The sequence below is a fragment of the Botrytis deweyae genome (genome assembly GCF_014898535.1).
Source record: "Botrytis deweyae strain B1 chromosome Unknown BDEW_047, whole genome shotgun sequence".
NCBI classification, from domain to species: Eukaryota; Fungi; Ascomycota; class Leotiomycetes; order Helotiales; family Sclerotiniaceae; genus Botrytis; species Botrytis deweyae.
This window is the reverse complement of record NW_024066254.1, coordinates 69,065-87,540: the sequence shown is the minus strand read 5'-3', so window position 1 is coordinate 87,540 and position 18,476 is coordinate 69,065. Positions and strand designations below refer to the sequence as shown.

Sequence of the window (18,476 nt, the reverse complement as noted above, 5' to 3'; positions counted from 1 at the left end):
ACTTAGGTACAACCCCGGCCGGCAATCACCGCCATGGGGATGAAGAAACCAGGATGAGACTAGGGTGCAGATGAACGCAACCTTGTTACTTACACATTACCACGGTCAAATCGAGGGCTTGCAGACGAGAATTCCAGCAAAGTAACAGAATGGTTTCACAGAATATGTACCCCAGAAATGCCTCGTTTTTACATCGTGTTTGTGTCATTTGCGGATGTACGCTGGTTGTACAATATACAGAGAATGCGTTCCTGGGGAAATGCGGGGTACATATACACCACGTTACTAGCGTTTACTGGGTCTGTACGTTGTTCAATTTATTTTTCCGTCTTCCCTTCTTATCATTCAATTCTTCGTCAAGACGGACTATTCTGGGGGGTTGTTGGATTACTATTACGATTCCACCTCTTCTTTTAACAGCCAATCAATAGCCCGACAAATTCCCCATAAATAACCTTACTTTAACCTTAAGCTCCGAAGTTCGCTTTCATGCTTAACCTGCTCGTTGCCTGCTTGGTTTCTTCAAGGTTTATTTATACAAGCATTTCAACCTGTCAAATTTCTTTTGCTAAATTGTCCCCTCCACCTAAATGCGACGGAATGCAATGTACGATCTTAGTACTCCCTCGAACACACATTACATGTCTGACAATTCACGCCCCCATTCTTGCAGGAAATTCTCAACTTTGCGAGTCATTAGGTGTTAAAAGTGGCAGGTTATGATCGGCTTTGTCATATCATAGGATTCATTTCATCCAGTAAGAACTGTTACCAAAGTTTGGATATTGGCTTTTATGTGATAGAGATTAGAGACGTGACAACGCGTTACTTGGTGCTATATGCCTCGTGATTCTTCTGATGACATACGACGCATCATTTTACTATTTGTTATGCTAGATGAAGAAAGCGATGCTATGTTATTATGAAAACCGTACTTGCTAGTTCCCATCGGTATGTCTCATTCTTCCGAGCACTAATTGAGGAGTTTGTCGTCTCGCAAACAGCTCCCGAGAAGGAAATTCACAGATGTGCCCTTTAGTCTCTCCGAAGTACATGATATCATTGAGCTTGTTTGTATTCTCAATTTCATGTGGATCGACAGGGCGTAGTACTTCATATTGTCTAAAGGTTGTACCTTTATTTTGGCCCTAAAAACTTTTCCTGTCATGAGCTGATAGTAAAGGTTCCCATTCATCATAGTTATATTATCTGCGCCATCTTCTTCCTTAGTCGTCAGTTGATGATTGCGAAGATTGAAACATTCCCATGACATCCTAATCTCATATTGCCTCTAAGCGTTCTTCTCGCATGTTTACATGAAGAACAAAGCTAAGCAGGTGCAAGCTCTTCTCGACGCGTCTCGTATGGCCTAGATGGGATCAGTGGAAATTTGTATGATTCGTTCCCAGCTCTCCTGCTATTAATTGTAGGAAATATCCCAGTCTTATGTGCCCTATATTACAACCACTATCACTGCCGAAACCTGGGGATCTGCTAGTAACAAACGTGGTACAAAGAGATCGAACTTATATCCAACATGCCGATTCGTCAATGACATTCCCGCGCGTTTCGGATGTCAAGCCACAATATGTGTTGTGCCTCTTTTCGTCTTCGTAGAAGTCATCCATACCGACACGCGTTATGCTTGGCCTGAAAAATTTACTACTCTCGCGAGTATCAAATTTTTTTAGATTGCTGAAGGATATGAGCAGAGGGGTAAGGAATGATAGTGCCGGCTTGTGTGTAATTTCCTCATTCTCCCAGATCTTCGAGATCTACAAGATGGCCCCAACACCGACTATGCTTGCTGGCTCGGCAAGATAGTGCCTTGTAATAGGTATAGTTCAGGCTCACTGATGGCCCGGGCATCCCAGAAAACATTCTCCCCGGTCACTATTGCTAGAACTTTGTGGGTTTGGTGATACGCCACCCCCTCATTCTGTTGGGACGTTCGCATAATGCACGGCTGCTTTTTCTAGTTCGGCGTCCCGCTAGATGTTAAGTTTGGTTAGCTAAAAAAAAAATGTCCGATATTTGAAGGACCTAATGGAATGACTTCAGTGCAGAACATGCAAGGCTAGTCCCTAGTATTCAAAATTAAATTAACTCACAGTCAGGGGAGGAGGCTGGTATGCACCTAAAGCATCCTGACGTACTAAAAAATAGGTCAGTGCTGGTAACAACCCATACTATTGAAAGACTCTAGCGTCGCTGTGCTTTTTGAGAACATGTTGAACATATTGACACGATATATTAAATGTTCTTGTATGATATGGAAGGCTTACGACACGAATACTACCGAAAATGATGTGAATTACTGCAATAGGAAAGGGCTTTTTAAGTGAGAATTGAATGATTCAGCAACTGCGTATTTCACTCCACTAGAAGCGTACCTCATGTTGAGCCAACCAATGTGATTCAACTGATAGCATATCGTCTCACTCGACCTAGACAAATCTACCCCAAGTGGCAAATACTACCGTCGTCCTTGGAAGGAATATCACTCCCATCTCACATACTACCCTTTCATGCACATGAGTATTCGGGACTTCGAATTCAAATGATAAACCAATGCTTGATCAAGACAAGAGGCCTACCAATTCATACAACTCTCGTCAGAAATTTCAAGCTCCTCGAGCCGGTGCCTGACCACTCAAGCAACAGATATCAGGCCCATTATTACTCATAAGGGTCTTCGCATCGTAGTCAAATAGATCTCAAAGTTTGCGATTAGATCGAATTCCAGGGACAGCTTACAATGGCGCCATGCTGACTGTATTTCCGCATTAGATCGGCCATACGTACGAGGACTCGGTCAAATGGCAGATCAATATTGCGAAGATCCCGTATGCTTCAAGAAGAAAGATCTCTGCTCTGGTGATAGGGTTCCCAGAATTTAAGGTGGCGGAGTTGACGACTACAAATTTTACCACACTTGATGGTATGTGCCCCAAGCTGTCAGATTGATGTTTGCATAGATTGCCTTCTGATTTCGTCTCGGAGGTCGATCGTGTCTATCAATGCCAATATATTCCTGCACGGATAGAGTCGTATGTATCTTGGTACCGAACAATTCCGAGAGCGTCTCATATATGTATTGATATCCGAAGTCCAATAATACATCGGGACAACCGACCACATGTTCTTTGACAGACCCATGGATTATCTTGTGGCAAGCGCCACTAAGTATATTGGGGACTTCGAGGGGTGTATCGCATGTCTCGGCACTATGCAAGCGGGTATACTTTGTTTGATGATGTGTGGGTTTCCATGTGAGATTGTGGTGATACGAAGATACTTGTGCAAGATTCAAAGCTTTAATATGTTCATTATTGCAATTCAGTTGGGTGCTTGGGCAAATTGTGCCCTTCGTTGTAACTTTGCATATTGTGATAAGATTCTTACCGGATGAAATTAATTTAGGATGCTAAGATGACATCCACAAGACAGCTAAGGAAATTTTGGTTTTATTTGATAGTACTCACTTGAACCAATTGACGAGTCAAGCGTTGTACCCGAGGTAACTGAAGACTTGAATCCTAGTAGCAATATCTTTCCGGCAAGTAGCTTGGTGGAGACTTTGTGCATCGGATTGTGGCCCCCTTAAAGATCGAGCTACCTGTGTATCTCTTGCCGACCGATTCTTCAATTTCAGTATCGCCAAGTAGGGTTTTGCTAAATCTCGTATGCACGTATGTCATATCTCGTCTCAAGAGATAGCTCGATATAGTTCATTCGTCAGGGGGTATCGCATATCGAATATGGTTATCGCGGTGATGAAGATATTCCCACAGTGGACTTTCTGCAAAGGATTGTGCGGCGATTTAACCCCGCTTCGCGTCATGATTTCCCCAGACTTCGGGAATGATTGTGAAAATAGGCTGAATGTAAAGAAGGGATTAAACTGCATGTTTGCAAGATTGGCGACATACTTCATTTCCTTAATTTTGTGTGTGTGAAAAAGATAGATTGGCGCTGCATCAATAGAGTTTATTTTCACTTTATCTCAAGCACTCGACGGATTAAGATTAAACTTTGCTTACATAAGGACCCGAGTGACCCTTGACTGTTTGAGTCAGGTACAATTAAGAGATCCCCTTGTCATTCTCGCTTATGCACGTCGTCTTGCAAATCCAATCAAGACCTTCATTTTTCCCCTGCTATTATCTTACGGAGTCTCGGACTCCGTAACACGTTACCCACATATACGATTGTTTTTCTTGACTACAACACCCTTATGTGATGATATCAAACCAATCCATTATGCACAATACAACCAACGTATGGAATTAAAGCCACCATCGATTATTGGAACACACCTTGGGCATCCCATCCTACGCTCCTTTCATACCCTTTCTGCCTTGACCAGATCTTGTACAACTTTGGTCATTTCCCCATATTTTTATATGCAAAGTAGAAGCACTCTGCAATGTGATCCATCTTACAAGGAATCTTACCTCTTCAACACCCCGCCAGGTCCATTCTCTCCTTTCATATGCAGTAGCCAGCCTTAATATATTCGTCGACAATTCTGGGATCAATTCCTTCTCCATTCGGCCGGTTGCTTTTTACCGAACCCCAGATTTTTATATTCTGATCCTGAACCTGCATAAACATTCACAGGGGTCAAGTTGATGGAAAGCTGTGATATTTGCAGACACACCTAAGCATATCGTCTGATATGCCAATCCATGCCGCGAATCGTCCTCTACCGGCCATTGCAGGACGCCGCTCACGCCTCTTGTTGTACACCCATAAGCGTGTTCACGCGGCACGTAATCAATAATGCTTTCGTAAGGAGATAGTATAAGCCAAATCAACAAAAGCCTTGACATTCGCACTCTAAGAGCCGAGCTGGGGTTGCACATAAAAATGTTTTTCGAACTCTGATTTTCTATGAAAACCCTTACCTTCAGAAACCCTTCGTCTTATCTAACATCATCCATGCCAAGACAAATTTCATGAAACCACACCTACATGCCTTACATCAACGCAATGTCAATCTCGTCTCAAGGAAATTCTCCCAACTCTACCTCCGGAAGCGTTAGACATTTCTCAATGTCTCGGGACAAATTCGATATCGATATTGCCTCACCTCAACTTTCTATCGTAACCAGTAGCGATTTGACATCTCCAACCTCTCTGAAATCACCAAATGGCCGTCGTATCGCAAATTTTTCCCGAGAAGGTATTTTGGGATCCGCACAAAAAGCTAGAAATTTGTCACAATCTTCCGCAGATAGAGAATCTATCACAAATGCACTACAAAGCAGACAAAATCATAATCAAAACCAAAATAGAAATGGAAACGGAAATGGAAATGGGAACCAGAATGGGAACAGTGATGACGGAATCAATCCGTTGAAAAGAAGGAGTACTGATGCTGGCATCGACTACCCCAGACGAAGAGCTACTATAGCTGTGAGTATTCTATTTTGAACCACAACAACAGCTCTAATAAAAATCTAGTGCGAGATATGTCGATCTCGAAAATCACGATGTGATGGCACCAAGCCCAAGTGCAAACTTTGCACAGAATTAGGTGCCGAATGCATTTATCGTGAACCAGGAATCAAACTCGATGCCGGAGATAAACTGATATTAGAGCATCTTACTAGGATTGAAGGATTACTTCAATCAACTTTAATCGGCCAAACATCTAATCTTGCTCTTTCAACCGGATCGCCGTCTATCAATGGAGGAACCACAACCAGTGGTGAGGATCTATTAATGGCAACTAGTGGTGGCTTTGTCTCTATGATACCTGCCACAGGTCTTGGCACGTGGGCTATCCCCACCAATATCTCCACGATGCCGAAAATTCACACAAACGCTGCACTACACTTACTCCAATGGCCATTAATCCGCGATTTAGTATCACGACCTTACGATCCTCAAATTCTTCTTCAGCTCGAAATGGCCAGAGAGCCACTTGCTTTGTCCAAAGCGCCATGCTTAGATCTATCAAACACCTCTGCATATATCGAAGCATTCTTCGCCAAAGTAAATGTCTGGTACGCATGCGTCAATCCTTTCAATTGGACAAGCCACTACCGCGTCGCTTTGTCCAACGGTTTTCGCGAAGGCCCGGAAAGCTGTATTGTGCTTTTAGTGTTAGCATTGGGCCAAGCCAGTTGCAGTGGGAGCATATCCAGAGCAGTTAGTTCTGAAGATCCTCCGGGGCTTCCATATTTTGCAGCTGCTTGGGCACTTCTTCCAAGTTTGATGACAAGAAACACGGTATTATCTGCTCAGTGCACGGTTCTTGCTTCTGCATATTTATTTTACCTCGTAAGGCCATTGGAAGCATGGACCTTATTGAGTAGTACGAGTACAAAGCTTCAACTTCTCTTGAGTGCGCCTGGCAGGATACCAGCAAGCCAAAGAGAATTATGCGAGCGAGTGTATTGGAATTCTTTGTTGTTTGAGAGTGATCTCTTAGCCGAGTTGGATTTGCCACATTCGGGGATAGTCCAATATGAAGAAGTAGTAGGACTTCCAGGAGGTTTCGAGCAGGAAGATGAGGATGGAGTGGGTCGCGATGAGCTTTGGTACTTTTTGGCTGAGATTGCTCTACGTCGGTTATTGAACCGCGTCAGTCAACTCATTTACTCGAAGGATTCGATGGCGTCGACATCGAGCTTAGAGCCTGTTGTGGCCGAGCTTGATTTTCAATTATCACAGTGGTATGAAAGTCTACCTCTACCACTACAGTTTTCGTATACCCGAACCCCTCTTGCGGATCCGGTTCAAACCGTATTAAGACTGCGGTACTTTGCTTGCCGAACAATCATTTTCAGGCCCTATATTCTTGCGGTGTTAGACAATGAACAAGCAGCCATGGATCCATCAGTTCGAGAAAATTGCCGGAAATGCCTTGAAGCTTCCATCAGACAACTAGAGCATATCAGCGCACAGTAAGTTCTGTCTCTTCATCGTCTCACCGCGAAAGTCTAGCTAACCTCGTTTTCAGCCATGCAGGTCACATGCCATATCTCTGGCAGGGTGCGCTCAGTATTGTCTCGCAAACGCTTCTCGTGATGGGTGCCACTATGTCCCCCTCCCTTTCCGCGATCATCAACTCACTCGTCATCCACGATACAATCGACGGTATAATCAATGACGTCGTCATGGAAATCGAAAGATATGCCCATTTAGCACCCAGTCTAAGTCTCTCTGCCGAAATAATCAGAGAAGCCGAAATGCGAAGACGCAGCTACCTTGGCGGTTGAATGTAGATCCTTCAAGATCACACATTATTCTTAAAAACGATGCCACAAAAAATGACGACAATCGGCACAATGACGATTATCCCCAACGCACTACGAGTGGCAAGGGGCAAAAAAGGGCCGAATCTTCAGTAGTCTCAGAAGTTATCAGACATACTATTTTCGGGAAGATAAAGACTGGGTAAAGCCACGATATATATGAAATTGGGGCTGTGGTATCAGTCCAAGAGACTGCACGATGAGGAGATCGAATTCTTTTTGGAGTTCCTCGAATTCTCTACGTGGCAGCTAGGCTTCTCGGGCCTGAATGCCTAAACAGCCAATTTGAGTGGTTGAGAAGCACCCCGCACTTTCCAGGGTTATGATGACTTTGGACGTTATGTTGGATGGGTCTTACATGTACACTGCCACATGTTGTATATAGTTCTTTTCTCTTGGAGTGGCTGGTAACTACTGGTAGCCATGCTATAAAATGCTTGCTACTCCTGTTTATTACTATTCTATATTGTAATCCTTGTGTACATTATGCATTGCGTGGGATTGTGGAACATTTTCATTTCAGAAGTCACTTGACCACGGTATTGTATTAGAAAAGCATAAGACTTTAAGAAAAGAATCAACTCATAGTTGAAATAGGAATAGAAAGCGCAGACCTGAATTTTTACTCATTCCCGATTCCCAAGATCCTTTGACATGTACGATAATCAGTGGCCTGTGTATTGAAATAGTACGATGATTCAGAGATACCTGTCTACTACTCGAATCGATCGTTGCACACCCTTCTGTCTGCCACATACTATCAGACCTTGAGTCATTAAGGATTCAACAACAGAGAAATCTGACACGATTACCGTTCTGAGACTCTTATCATCATCCCGTCAGTCGTATCATATGACCACCATGTGACCATGATCATTGATGTTCTTTGAAACTGATCGCTGTTTGCTGACATGTGTTAGGATATTTGAAATGACTCTCGCTACAACTCGTGCTATTGGATGTATGGAAGCCGATCAGCAACAGTTGCGACATTGAGATTGGCCTAAATCTCTCACACAGACACACATACAACATTACAAGTCACGAGATAGTGACCACTCCATACGAGAGCGCTTCATCTTGCGAGAAACAACAAACTCAACGCCAGTATGATATACATATTGCTAAACCAAGCAATAAAGCATGGTATGTATTCCCAATGCGATATTAATACGCTGCAGAGAGCACACCAAGAAGAAAGGTTCAAAAAGAGGATAGATATACTGCTTCGGAGAGGCTCCTTGATACATCAGTTGATCTCCAATTCATCAAGCAAAAATTTCTTCAACATTCGGATAAAAAAATCCTCATTTACTTAGCGACTGTAATTTGAGATTGTTTGTAGAAGTAATGATACATGTATGGCGGTGACAGTCTAATTGCTATTACCTCTGAATATCTTCCACGAAGCTAAGTAATCTACCTCATTGGTGACATTAGTAAATCATATAGCCTTATGGTACCAAAATCTCCAATCATATCATTCCCACATTTCCCAGACCCCAACTCGTAATAAGTGCTATTGCAATTGCTTAGTTCGGGAAATCCTTCTCGTCTCAAATCATCTCCATCAAGAAGTTACCTAACTCCCATACCCTCAATTTGATGGACGCTGATAGTTTCCACTTGACAGTTTTCAACGCCCAATCATCTTTTTAAGCATCTTATCAATTCCACCACTGGCCGATTTTTGGACATTCGCAAATCTCATGACACCACAACTCTCGCTCTCAACATGCTGTACCAACCCACTCAACGCAATAAATTCTCTACCACAGCTCGGACCTGGGCATCTGTACATTCTCTGATCGTGAACCGGACTTCTCAAATGGCCGTTCAATCCTTGTAGGGTACTGAATCCGCGATGGCACATAGAACATTCATAGCAGAAGCCATTCCAAGAGCGCTCAGTGGCGATGTTGGCAGAGGAGGGGGAACTATATTCCATCAGAGGTGTAGTAAATATGTGGTTCTTGTCTAGACGACGGATCTCGGCATTGATCCTTTCACGGTTCGAGCCAGAGGGACAACGGCCGGATTCGAGATGAATGATGAGAGCTGATGCAGTTGGATACTGAGTGGGACAAAAAGGACATTTCAATGGGAATCCCTGGTGGACTTTAGAGTGTTGATGCTGAGGACGTCAGTTTTCAATCTCAAACTAAACATCACCAAGCTCCAAACTTGTCAAAGAGACACTGAATGTCCAGTAACAACATACCTGCATCAGATTATTTTCGTTTATGAACATTCGTTTGCAAGGCGTACAATAACGATCACCATGTTGGGAGACATGATGCTTTTCGCGAGCCACGCTAGACCAGAACCAACTATCACATCCGCTGCACTCGAATTCAGGTTCTGCGTCGCTGGAAGAGTACCCGTCATCAGAAGTTTCAAAGTTATGATGTGCGAAGCTATTCTCAACGTGTTGATTGTAGCTATTTTCGCTATTGAAATAACGGTCGCAAGGGTCACAGTAATACATTCTGAGTATGACTGAGATGAAATTAATGGGGGAGACGAGGAATGTACGCTTTTTGGTCGTCTAGCAAGTAAAGAGTCTTGGAAAATTGCGAGCTGTGAGAAGGAATGTGAAACTTCAAATGAGAAGATACCACAAAGGAATGGTTGGTGATAATTATTCAAAAGCGGAAAGAAAGAACCACAGATGGAAAGAATTACAAAGCAGAGATCAAAGATCGGTCTTTTCACCTAAACTAAACTTTCACACTTTCACAAACGAAACTTGAATACCCATTTTTAATTAGACACTCATGAACTTAAAGTCGAATGGCGGAATGGTAGGAGGATACTCGCATCTGCAGCTAGCCAACGGGAATAGAGAAGCGAGGTGCATTGGCTCCAAAATTCCTGCAATGAGCCTACTAGCTTACAACTATGAAGGGAAAGCACATTGAGCGCTGCGATCTCATAATTCATCAATACATCTCAATCTATCAATAATGCAGGTTTACTTTACAAGCCATCATATTACCGGCGACCAGCCTGCAGTAACGACTCAGCATGCGATGAAGCAATATTGCAGACATGAACATTTTCCCAAAACCTCCACCTTCCAACCTATGGATGATCCGAGTTGAACAAATATTATCCCTCATCCCCTCTCACCCATCATCGAAGGGCCCTTTCTCTGATACTGATATAACATATAGGTCATATAACCATATAACCTATCCTAGTACAGACCCCTAAAATCCATACGCCATACAAGACCCCTTCCGCAAAAGCCCTACACGCTGCTTTTCCCGCAGACTCTAAAACACTCATCGCCAAACGCTGACCTCACCCAGAAAATAACACCATAACCAGTAACACATGGAATCAAGAACTGTAAAATGGTAACACCAAAATCCTTATACAATATCTATACTATAGAGTTACAGTTTACTTGAACCCCTTTCCCTTCCCATTTCCCTTCCACCCAGCCCTTTCCCAATTCTGTCCAGTCCCATCCATCCAGTCAACCATTCCTCCTCCTGAATCACATTCTCAGAATGCAATTTTTAAAATTTAAAATCTTTTCAGATCTAAACCATGCACGCTCATGCCCACATCCACGCTATCGAATATATTCCCCATGTATGACAATCACTGCTCATTCCAATTCCCATCCACTCGCGCCCCGAACAAAACAGACGTAAAAGAAAATGGAATCACACGCATCAGCAATAAAAATCTCAAATAGGTAATTAAAGAGCTTGCATGCAATTTTAAGCATTCTAGGTAATAAAAAGGGTAACAGAGAAATAAGAATATTAAAGAAAAGAAAAGAAATCTACTCGATTCTCTTTTTTCCTTCCTCAGCATTCGCGTAACGAGCTGTGCTTAATCCACGTTCGTGCTTAGTTGCTACTAGCCCACCGACTAATTTATCTTTGCGTGCGTTGCTTATTGCTTCATTGTAGCCTTCTGTTGCCCAGGGGCGAGGATTGAGCTTGGGCCAGTTGACCTGTAAAGAAAGTGTTAGTAGAAATGCTTGAAGGAAAGAAGAGATAATAAAGTGTAGTATCAGGGGTATGAGGGAACGGAAAATAAAGAGCGAGAGAGAAACGTACATATAGCATTCCGTTGCCGTAAACGAAATTAGCACACCATGCTCCTACTACCAACCAAACCATAACCCAAATTCTCAACGGTAATACAGCGGCATTAGGTAGACGAGGGGTGAAGAGGCCAACAAGAACGAAGAAGATACTGAAGGCAAGGATGTAAGGGATGCTTTGAATGAGTAATGGTCTCCTATCGGCAGTAATAAGATGAGAGCCAATGTTTGCATTACTAGGAAGATAATAGCCTAGGAATAGATCAAATGAATCCTGCTTAGGTCCGTCTAGGAAGTTATTTCTCACGTAACGCGTGATAGAATTTTGGAGATCTTGAAGAGCACCAGCTTTGGTCCTCACACCTGTCCTTGTGAAATCAGTTTTGAGAGCGCCTGTTCCAGAATAGGATTTGGAGACGACATCAGCGTTGTCGGCCCAAAGTTTACGGAAAAGAACTTCAAACTCGGGGTCGGCTGTTGTAAAGGTCTCGCCACGAGTGAGAACACCAAGATCTGTTAATTGCCGGTTTAGGGTCCATCGGCCAAGCATGCTTTGGACAACATTTGTTCTATCAAGGCAGTCCATGCAATTTGTGCGGACAACACTAGTCTGGTGATTGCGAACTTCGAGGCGACCATCGATATCAGCTGGCATATCAATTCCACGGAAATACTGTTGTGCTTCAAGGGCAGAGTTGAGCTGGTCAAGTAATAATTGTGCTCGGTGCCATTTTAATCCTTTGGTTTCGTTATGGAAATCGAAGTATACGTAGTGCAGCCTGTCCATCTCTTGTCTCTTTCCACTAGGCTCAACCACCCGGAATTTCTCATCTGTAATTTGATCACTTTGTCTGCTTTCATTTGGCGCCGAAACCAAAATCTTTACCATCTGTTCATATGCTTCTTTTACCCGCTGCTCGCGTCCCTTTTGGTTTACCAAATTTACCAGATAGTTGTCCCCATAAATTCGGATTTGCTCGTCAAAATGCGCTTTAGCGGCAGGAACGGCGCTTTCAACTCCTCGAATCTGAAGTTTTGGTGTATAATGTAGAGTGTTGACTTCTGCCCAGAATACCGGGACACTCCCTCTGGTTTGTACATATGACAATATCTGCATCTCCTTGTCGCCTGATCCTCCAACTTTGCCATTTTGCATTCCAGCACCTCCGGCAAATCCACCAAGCCCACTGCTATTGTCATTCAGAATGATAATTTGTTCCGTCTCATTAAAGTTCGAAACATGCCCATCCTCATCCACACCTCGAGAAAAGTATCTAGTTCCAGCTCGGTATCTGGATCTTCGAGTAACCAAGATAAAGGTCAATGGAGTAGACTTGACTTGAGTGTGAACAATCTCAAACATTCCAAACATAACTGGCAAGATATATGGATCCGCCGCTGGTTGTTGTCCGTGTTGATGTCGAGACCCAGATGTTCGGAAATCTATTAAATCTGACTGTATAAATTTATTCCAAAAGAATCGGTCGTCCGCTCGCTTCCATAGAGGAGCTGATGTGTCGAGTTGCGATTGTCTCTGAAAAGTGTTGGTAATGTCGGAAGAATATGAAAAGTACATCGGTGCAGACTTGATGAAGATCTTAAGGAGGCTAAGATAAGTATCTTCGTCTTGGTCTCGAAGCGCTCGTTCTCGGAGAGGTAGGAATTCGGTTGTGACGATTTTAAATACCATATGTCCCTTCAGTCTTCCAATAGGTTGTGCCTTTGTGATTACAATGATGTACTTGTCTAGGAAGAAATCAGTTCCAACTCTGGTATAATGTGGCATTGTAAATACCCAGTCGTAGTTTGATCATGCCCAAGATGCCAGCAATACTGGATACACGCTTTCCCCCCAAAAGTGCTCCATCATTAAGTCGTATATCTCCTGTTGGTCGATCAACTACAAGTGTTGGTGCTGAGGGTGAAGATGGTGATGTGAATGCGTAATGCGATGTTGAGGCATGGACGTTGATATCCCTGAAGGGCAAAGAACTCGCCATTTTGACTGATCTATCCTGCAGATAGTGTGTATCGTAGTTCCTCTATTGTCTGGTTCTCACAAACAAGTTCCTCTGCTGGCGCGTACGATCTGATCTATAATTCAGTCAAGCTTGATATAGCTGTTCTCTAATTCGAAGCTCGGAGCCTCGCAATATCTAAAATTAACACTTGGTGGATACGCCCTAGAAGCACCCCCTTGTTATTACTAATCTCGTCCCTCTCTGTTTGTTCCAGATCAATATCTAAAGTTTCAAAGTACGGAGTACAGAGCTCTTCTTGATATTCATAATCACTTGAAATGACTACCAAATATAAAAGGAGTAAGACACATTCATTAGAATTACTATATTTATTAATATAATTCTACAGTACCCAGGTAGCATCGAAGAATTAGCTCCAGTTTTGACAGCTACTGATTCAGATTCGGGGGTGAATCTAGCATTTGATGATGACCTTTTGATAGGCTGACGTTCAAAGCGCATCTACACAATGCTCCACGTGATCATGATTGTCCCAGTAATCGAAGCGATTTAGGATCGTCGTCACTTTCCAGGTTGCGCTGTTTCTCAAGATCAAGCAAGATAGCATTTAACTTTACCTCAACCATTTCCGCCTTCCTCCTACGAATTAAAGCCGCCCAAGTACTACACGAGCATATACAGCTTGCCCAGCGATCTGTCCCATTCCATTAAATCCCATTCACAATCACAACCACATTCACATTTCAACATGGCTGCTCGAGGTCCACCAGGCTCCCGTGCTGGAAACTCACGATTTGCGCAGTTTAAATTGGTGTTACTTGGTAGGCTATTCCCATGAGTTTCTGACATCTTCGTTAAATCAGTTGCTAATCTTTCATGATAGGGGAATCTGCCGTCGGAAAGGTATGAGCTACCGTTTGCCAGTTGGATTTGTTCTAAATGCTAATATTCGGCACAGAGTTCATTGGTTTTACGATTTGTTAAGGTATTTCTGATCATCTCCAAGCAATGACATGATTTCAAGCTGACATTTTAAACCAGGATCAATTCGACGATTGTGAGTAGCCTTCCAACAAATCTCGTTCTTATATGAAAAGCCTGGATACGATTCAAACAGGGGATATCGGATGAACAAAGACCACACCGCTGACCATACGACAGACCGCGAGAGTACTATTGGCGCTGCATTTTTAACTCAAACCATCTCCCTCGACGAAAACACCACAGTCAAATTCGAAATATGGGACACCGCAGGACAAGAGAGATACAAGTCGCTAGCGCCCATGTATTATCGAAATGCCAACTGTGCTGTTGTTGTTTATGACATCACACAAGCTGTACGCTCCTCCGACTCTAAATTGGAAAGTACTTCGCTAACATGTGTGATAGGCCTCATTGGATAAGGCCAAATCTTGGGTAAAAGAACTTCAACGACAAGCAAACGAGAATATCATCATTGCTTTAGCCGGAAACAAGCTCGATTTAGTTACGGAACAACCGGATAAACGTGCTATTACTACTGAAGACGCTTCGAATTATGCTAGAGAAGCCGGTTTACTATTCTTCGAAACTTCTGCTAAGACATCTGAGAACGTAAGGGAATTGTTCACAGCAATTGCAAAGAAACTACCATTGGATCAAGCCGGTCCAAGAAATCCAAGAGCTGGTGGTCCAAGGGGAACTGGTGTTGATCTTAGGCCCGAAGCTCCAGGAACACAAGCAGGTCCAGGATGTGCTTGTTAGAGAAACTTTGTGATGAATATGCGGTGGAGTATGGGACATATTGGGTGGAATGAACCTTTGATACCAAGAATGAGCTATTGTCGGGACTTTCCACAAATAGTGTTCCTTTTCGAACAAGATTGCTTGGTTGAGGGCAGCAGCATACATGTGGCCACTTCAACATTTACGAGAGCAATCGTTTTTTTAATACCTTGATGTCTCTAAATTCTCGTAGGAAGGGGTTTGATATGCAGCAGATTTCTGCTTGCCAGGCGTGAGGGTTTTCCTTGTTTTTTTCCTTTTTGATGAATTAGTTCTTCGGCATTTGGGATGTACGATATGCAATAGAACATGCATTTAAAACAATTATCTTTTATTGCACAAGAATCTGTGCGTAGAGAATGATCACCATAGGAATTGTTTCAATAATAAATATAAATCAAAATTTTGACAATATTTCGTAGCCTTGCACATTTGGCTAATGTGAATACCGACCCTGGGATTTTCTACATCATCAGCCAAAAAGTGGTGTGGTCCGAGCTTCTGTAAACTTGAAAGTGTTTTTATCTTGAATTGTGTATTTGGCAGAAGAGGACGCGCAGTTTTAACATCACCAACCTCAAAAATAACTTATCGCTCCACGCAGCCCGTCATGCTGCGAGTTGGTCTTCGATCTTCGAGGACGTTGGGTCTCAGATCCAACGTCGTCAGTCCTGGACGTCAATGGAGAGCACAAAATAGCCGGGTGATTTCGGATACTATGGTATGAAGCTTCAAGATGTTCTATCTCGAACAATTAAGTAGTGATATGATTGCTGATAGTTTTTGCAACTCTAGAGAAGTTATGCCGATAAACCAAGTATAGCAGACTCGAGACCTCCAGTACTTCCAGGATCTGCCAGCGCGGCTACATCTGAACCGTTACCACCTGGAGCAATAGTAACACCAAATACCGCCCCAACACCAGCAACTCCAACCTCTACCACAATTCCTGCGGAAAACGTTCCTCTTACTCCCCCTCCTCCAGGAGTTAAGTCACCAGGGCCTCCACCTCCATCTTCCATCCCACCCCCTCCCGCACCAAAGCCAAAGAGACGCTTCTTCCGCAAGTTCTTCACAACATTATTTTTATTAACAACACTAGGCTTCGGTGGAGGAGTTTACTATTCTCGGATCAACGATAACTTCCATGACTTCTTTACCGAATATGTACCTTTCGGGGAGGAAGCGGTCCTTTACTTCGAGGAACAAGAATTCAGAAAGCGTTTCCCTTTGATCGCAAACCGAGCTCCAAGGCCTCCAAGAGATACTGGCGAACAGGTAAAAATCCCAAGTCAAAGTGGTGTATCATGGAGGGTTGCCAATGAGAACAAGGAATCTACTGGACGACACACTAGCTCCGCGAAGGACAAGGCGAAGCCATCGGAAGCTGTTCAGACACCACACGACTCAAAACCAGCCGATAGAGTCAAGGCTGTTGAGCAAGTTAAGAGTGGAAATACACCAGTAAAGAACTCTCCAGCTCCAGCTGCTGCGCCCGCCACTTCAGAAGTCAAGTCAAGCAATGTTGAAAGGGACCCAGAAGTCAATGAGCCATCTAGAGCATACAAGAAAATTGAGCGAATTGACCCAATCAATATCCCTAATGGAAATGAGCCTGTAGTTCAAGAATTGGTTAAGATTATGAATGACATCATTGCAGTCGTTAATGCCGACAATGCAAATGCTAGATTTACATCTACTATGGACAAGGCCAAGTCAGAATTGAACAGAGTTGGAGGCAAGATCTTGGCTATGAAGGAGGCAGCATTGAAGGAAGCTGACGAGAAGATTAAGTCTCACGATGGAGAATTCGACCGTGCTGCTATGCAACTCATGCAAAACTTCAAGAACCAACAAGCAGAGCAGGAAATTCAATACAGGGCCGAGTACGAAGCTGAGCGCAAGAGAATTCACGAGAACTACGAGAAAAAGCTTAAGTCTGAGCTCGATCGCGCAAATGAGGTCAATGAGCAAAAGCTCAAGAATCTTTTGACAGAGCAAGCAGTTGAACTCAAGCGTGCATTCTTGGCTGATGTCAGAAATCGCGTGGAGGAAGAACGCGAAGGCCGCCTCGGCAAGCTTTCCGAGTTGACTAATACTGTCAATGATCTCGAGAAGCTTACTGGTGACTTCAATTCTGTTGTCGACGCAAACCTCAAGACTCAACATCTTCATGTTGCAGTTGAAGCCGTTCGTGCTAACCTCGAAAAGTCTCAAATTCCACGCCCTTTCACCAGAGAACTTGCTGCCCTTAAGGAAATTGCATCTGATGATCCAGTTGTCAACGCAGCCATTGCATCCATCAACCCAGTCGCTTATCAAAAGGGTGTTCCAAGCTCAGCTGCCCTCATCGACCGTTTCCGTCGTGTCGCATCTGAAGTCCGCAAAGCTTCGTTGTTACCTGAAGAGGCTGGTGTCGCTAGTCATGCTTCAAGTTACGTTCTAAGCAAGCTTCTGTTCAAGAAGAAGGGTTTGGCTACTGGTGATGATGTTGAAAGCATTTTGACCAGAACGGAGACATTCCTCGAGGAGGGCGATTTGGATGGTGCAGCTAGAGAGATGAACGGACTAAAGGGGTGGGCAAAAACTTTGAGTAAGGATTGGTTGGGTGAGGTTAGAAAGGTCCTCGAGGTTCAGCAGGCTCTTGACGTAAGTTCTACTTTCAATTCATCCTTCACTCTCACTTGACACTTCAATTACTAACAATTTCCAGGTTATTGCAACCGAAGCAAGATTACAAAGTTTGAGAGTTGAATAGAGAAATAACAAAATTCTTTCCTATAATTGATTTGTACATGAAGTTCAAAGGTGGTGAGAAAAGACGATAGCCACATGTTGGTGGCAAGATCGGTCAGTCATTAATTTTGACTGTTTGTAGAAGTACGGATAGTAAAATTAGAATACATGTACTTTATTACTGCTGATATCATAATGGCCGGATGATTTGGTGCCTCTGTGGTGAAGTATGAGTTTACAACCCATCAAATAGTGTCAAAACGAGGCCATCAAGGCGGAAGTAGCAGCGAGTGCTGGTGTGACTGGGCGTTCGAATACGCACATCAAACTTTTAGGGTATACGCGGGTATGATTCGGATAATATCTTTCGATTCTAAACGGTTGTCGGGATACCTCAATTCTGAGCTGTGGGCAAAACACAAACATTCATTTCCTTGATCATATATTACCATTTACATCCCAATATCCACCTCGCATCTGTATCCTCATCCTGGCGATCGAACTTCTAATTTCATGTATCGTTGGAGTCATGCACCTATAATACATGATCTTCATCAAATTTGCCTTTTTGTATACTCCCTCCCCCATTCAAAGCACGCTGTTATCATACCTTCCTTTCCTACATCTCTCACACAATCTCTTATGGTGCGGTTGCATTCT

General features: G+C 43.3%; 5 protein-coding genes across 5 annotated transcripts; 3 read left to right on the top strand and 2 right to left on the bottom strand.

Annotated features, from left to right (window-relative positions):
* Positions 1 to 4,129: 4,129 nt before the first annotated feature.
* EAE98_011349 (uncharacterized protein) lies at positions 4,130 to 7,906 on the top strand. The gene is made up of 3 exons (XM_038958971.1): positions 4,130 to 5,421; positions 5,470 to 6,917; positions 6,974 to 7,906. Exons 1-3 carry the CDS (start codon positions 4,978 to 4,980, stop codon positions 7,230 to 7,232), a joined length of 2,151 nt encoding a protein of 716 aa, XP_038804650.1. The 5' UTR covers positions 4,130 to 4,977; the 3' UTR covers positions 7,233 to 7,906.
* A 998-nt stretch (positions 7,907 to 8,904) lies between these two features.
* EAE98_011348 (uncharacterized protein) lies at positions 8,905 to 9,756 on the bottom strand (the record flags this gene model as incomplete). Its single annotated transcript, XM_038958970.1, has 2 exons — positions 8,905 to 9,402; positions 9,490 to 9,756. The coding sequence occupies 2 exons, from the start codon at positions 9,754 to 9,756 to the stop codon at positions 8,905 to 8,907; spliced, it is 765 nt and encodes a 254-aa protein (XP_038804649.1).
* Positions 9,757 to 11,067: 1,311 nt separating this feature from the next.
* EAE98_011347 (uncharacterized protein) lies at positions 11,068 to 13,334 on the bottom strand (the record flags this gene model as incomplete). The annotated part of the gene is made up of 3 exons (XM_038958969.1): positions 11,068 to 11,241; positions 11,348 to 13,080; positions 13,130 to 13,334. 3 exons carry the CDS (start codon positions 13,332 to 13,334, stop codon positions 11,068 to 11,070), a joined length of 2,112 nt encoding a protein of 703 aa, XP_038804648.1.
* Positions 13,335 to 14,064: 730 nt separating this feature from the next.
* Positions 14,065 to 15,059, top strand: EAE98_011346 (uncharacterized protein; the record flags this gene model as incomplete). Its single annotated transcript, XM_038958968.1, has 6 exons — positions 14,065 to 14,137; positions 14,200 to 14,219; positions 14,275 to 14,301; positions 14,358 to 14,373; positions 14,478 to 14,653; positions 14,706 to 15,059. The coding sequence occupies 6 exons, from the start codon at positions 14,065 to 14,067 to the stop codon at positions 15,057 to 15,059; spliced, it is 666 nt and encodes a 221-aa protein (XP_038804647.1).
* Positions 15,060 to 15,690: 631 nt separating this feature from the next.
* On the top strand, positions 15,691 to 18,135 carry EAE98_011345 (uncharacterized protein; the record flags this gene model as incomplete). The annotated part of the gene is made up of 3 exons (XM_038958967.1): positions 15,691 to 15,801; positions 15,876 to 17,729; positions 17,794 to 18,135. 3 exons carry the CDS (start codon positions 15,691 to 15,693, stop codon positions 17,836 to 17,838), a joined length of 2,010 nt encoding a protein of 669 aa, XP_038804646.1. The 3' UTR covers positions 17,839 to 18,135.
* Positions 18,136 to 18,476: the final 341 nt, after the last annotated feature.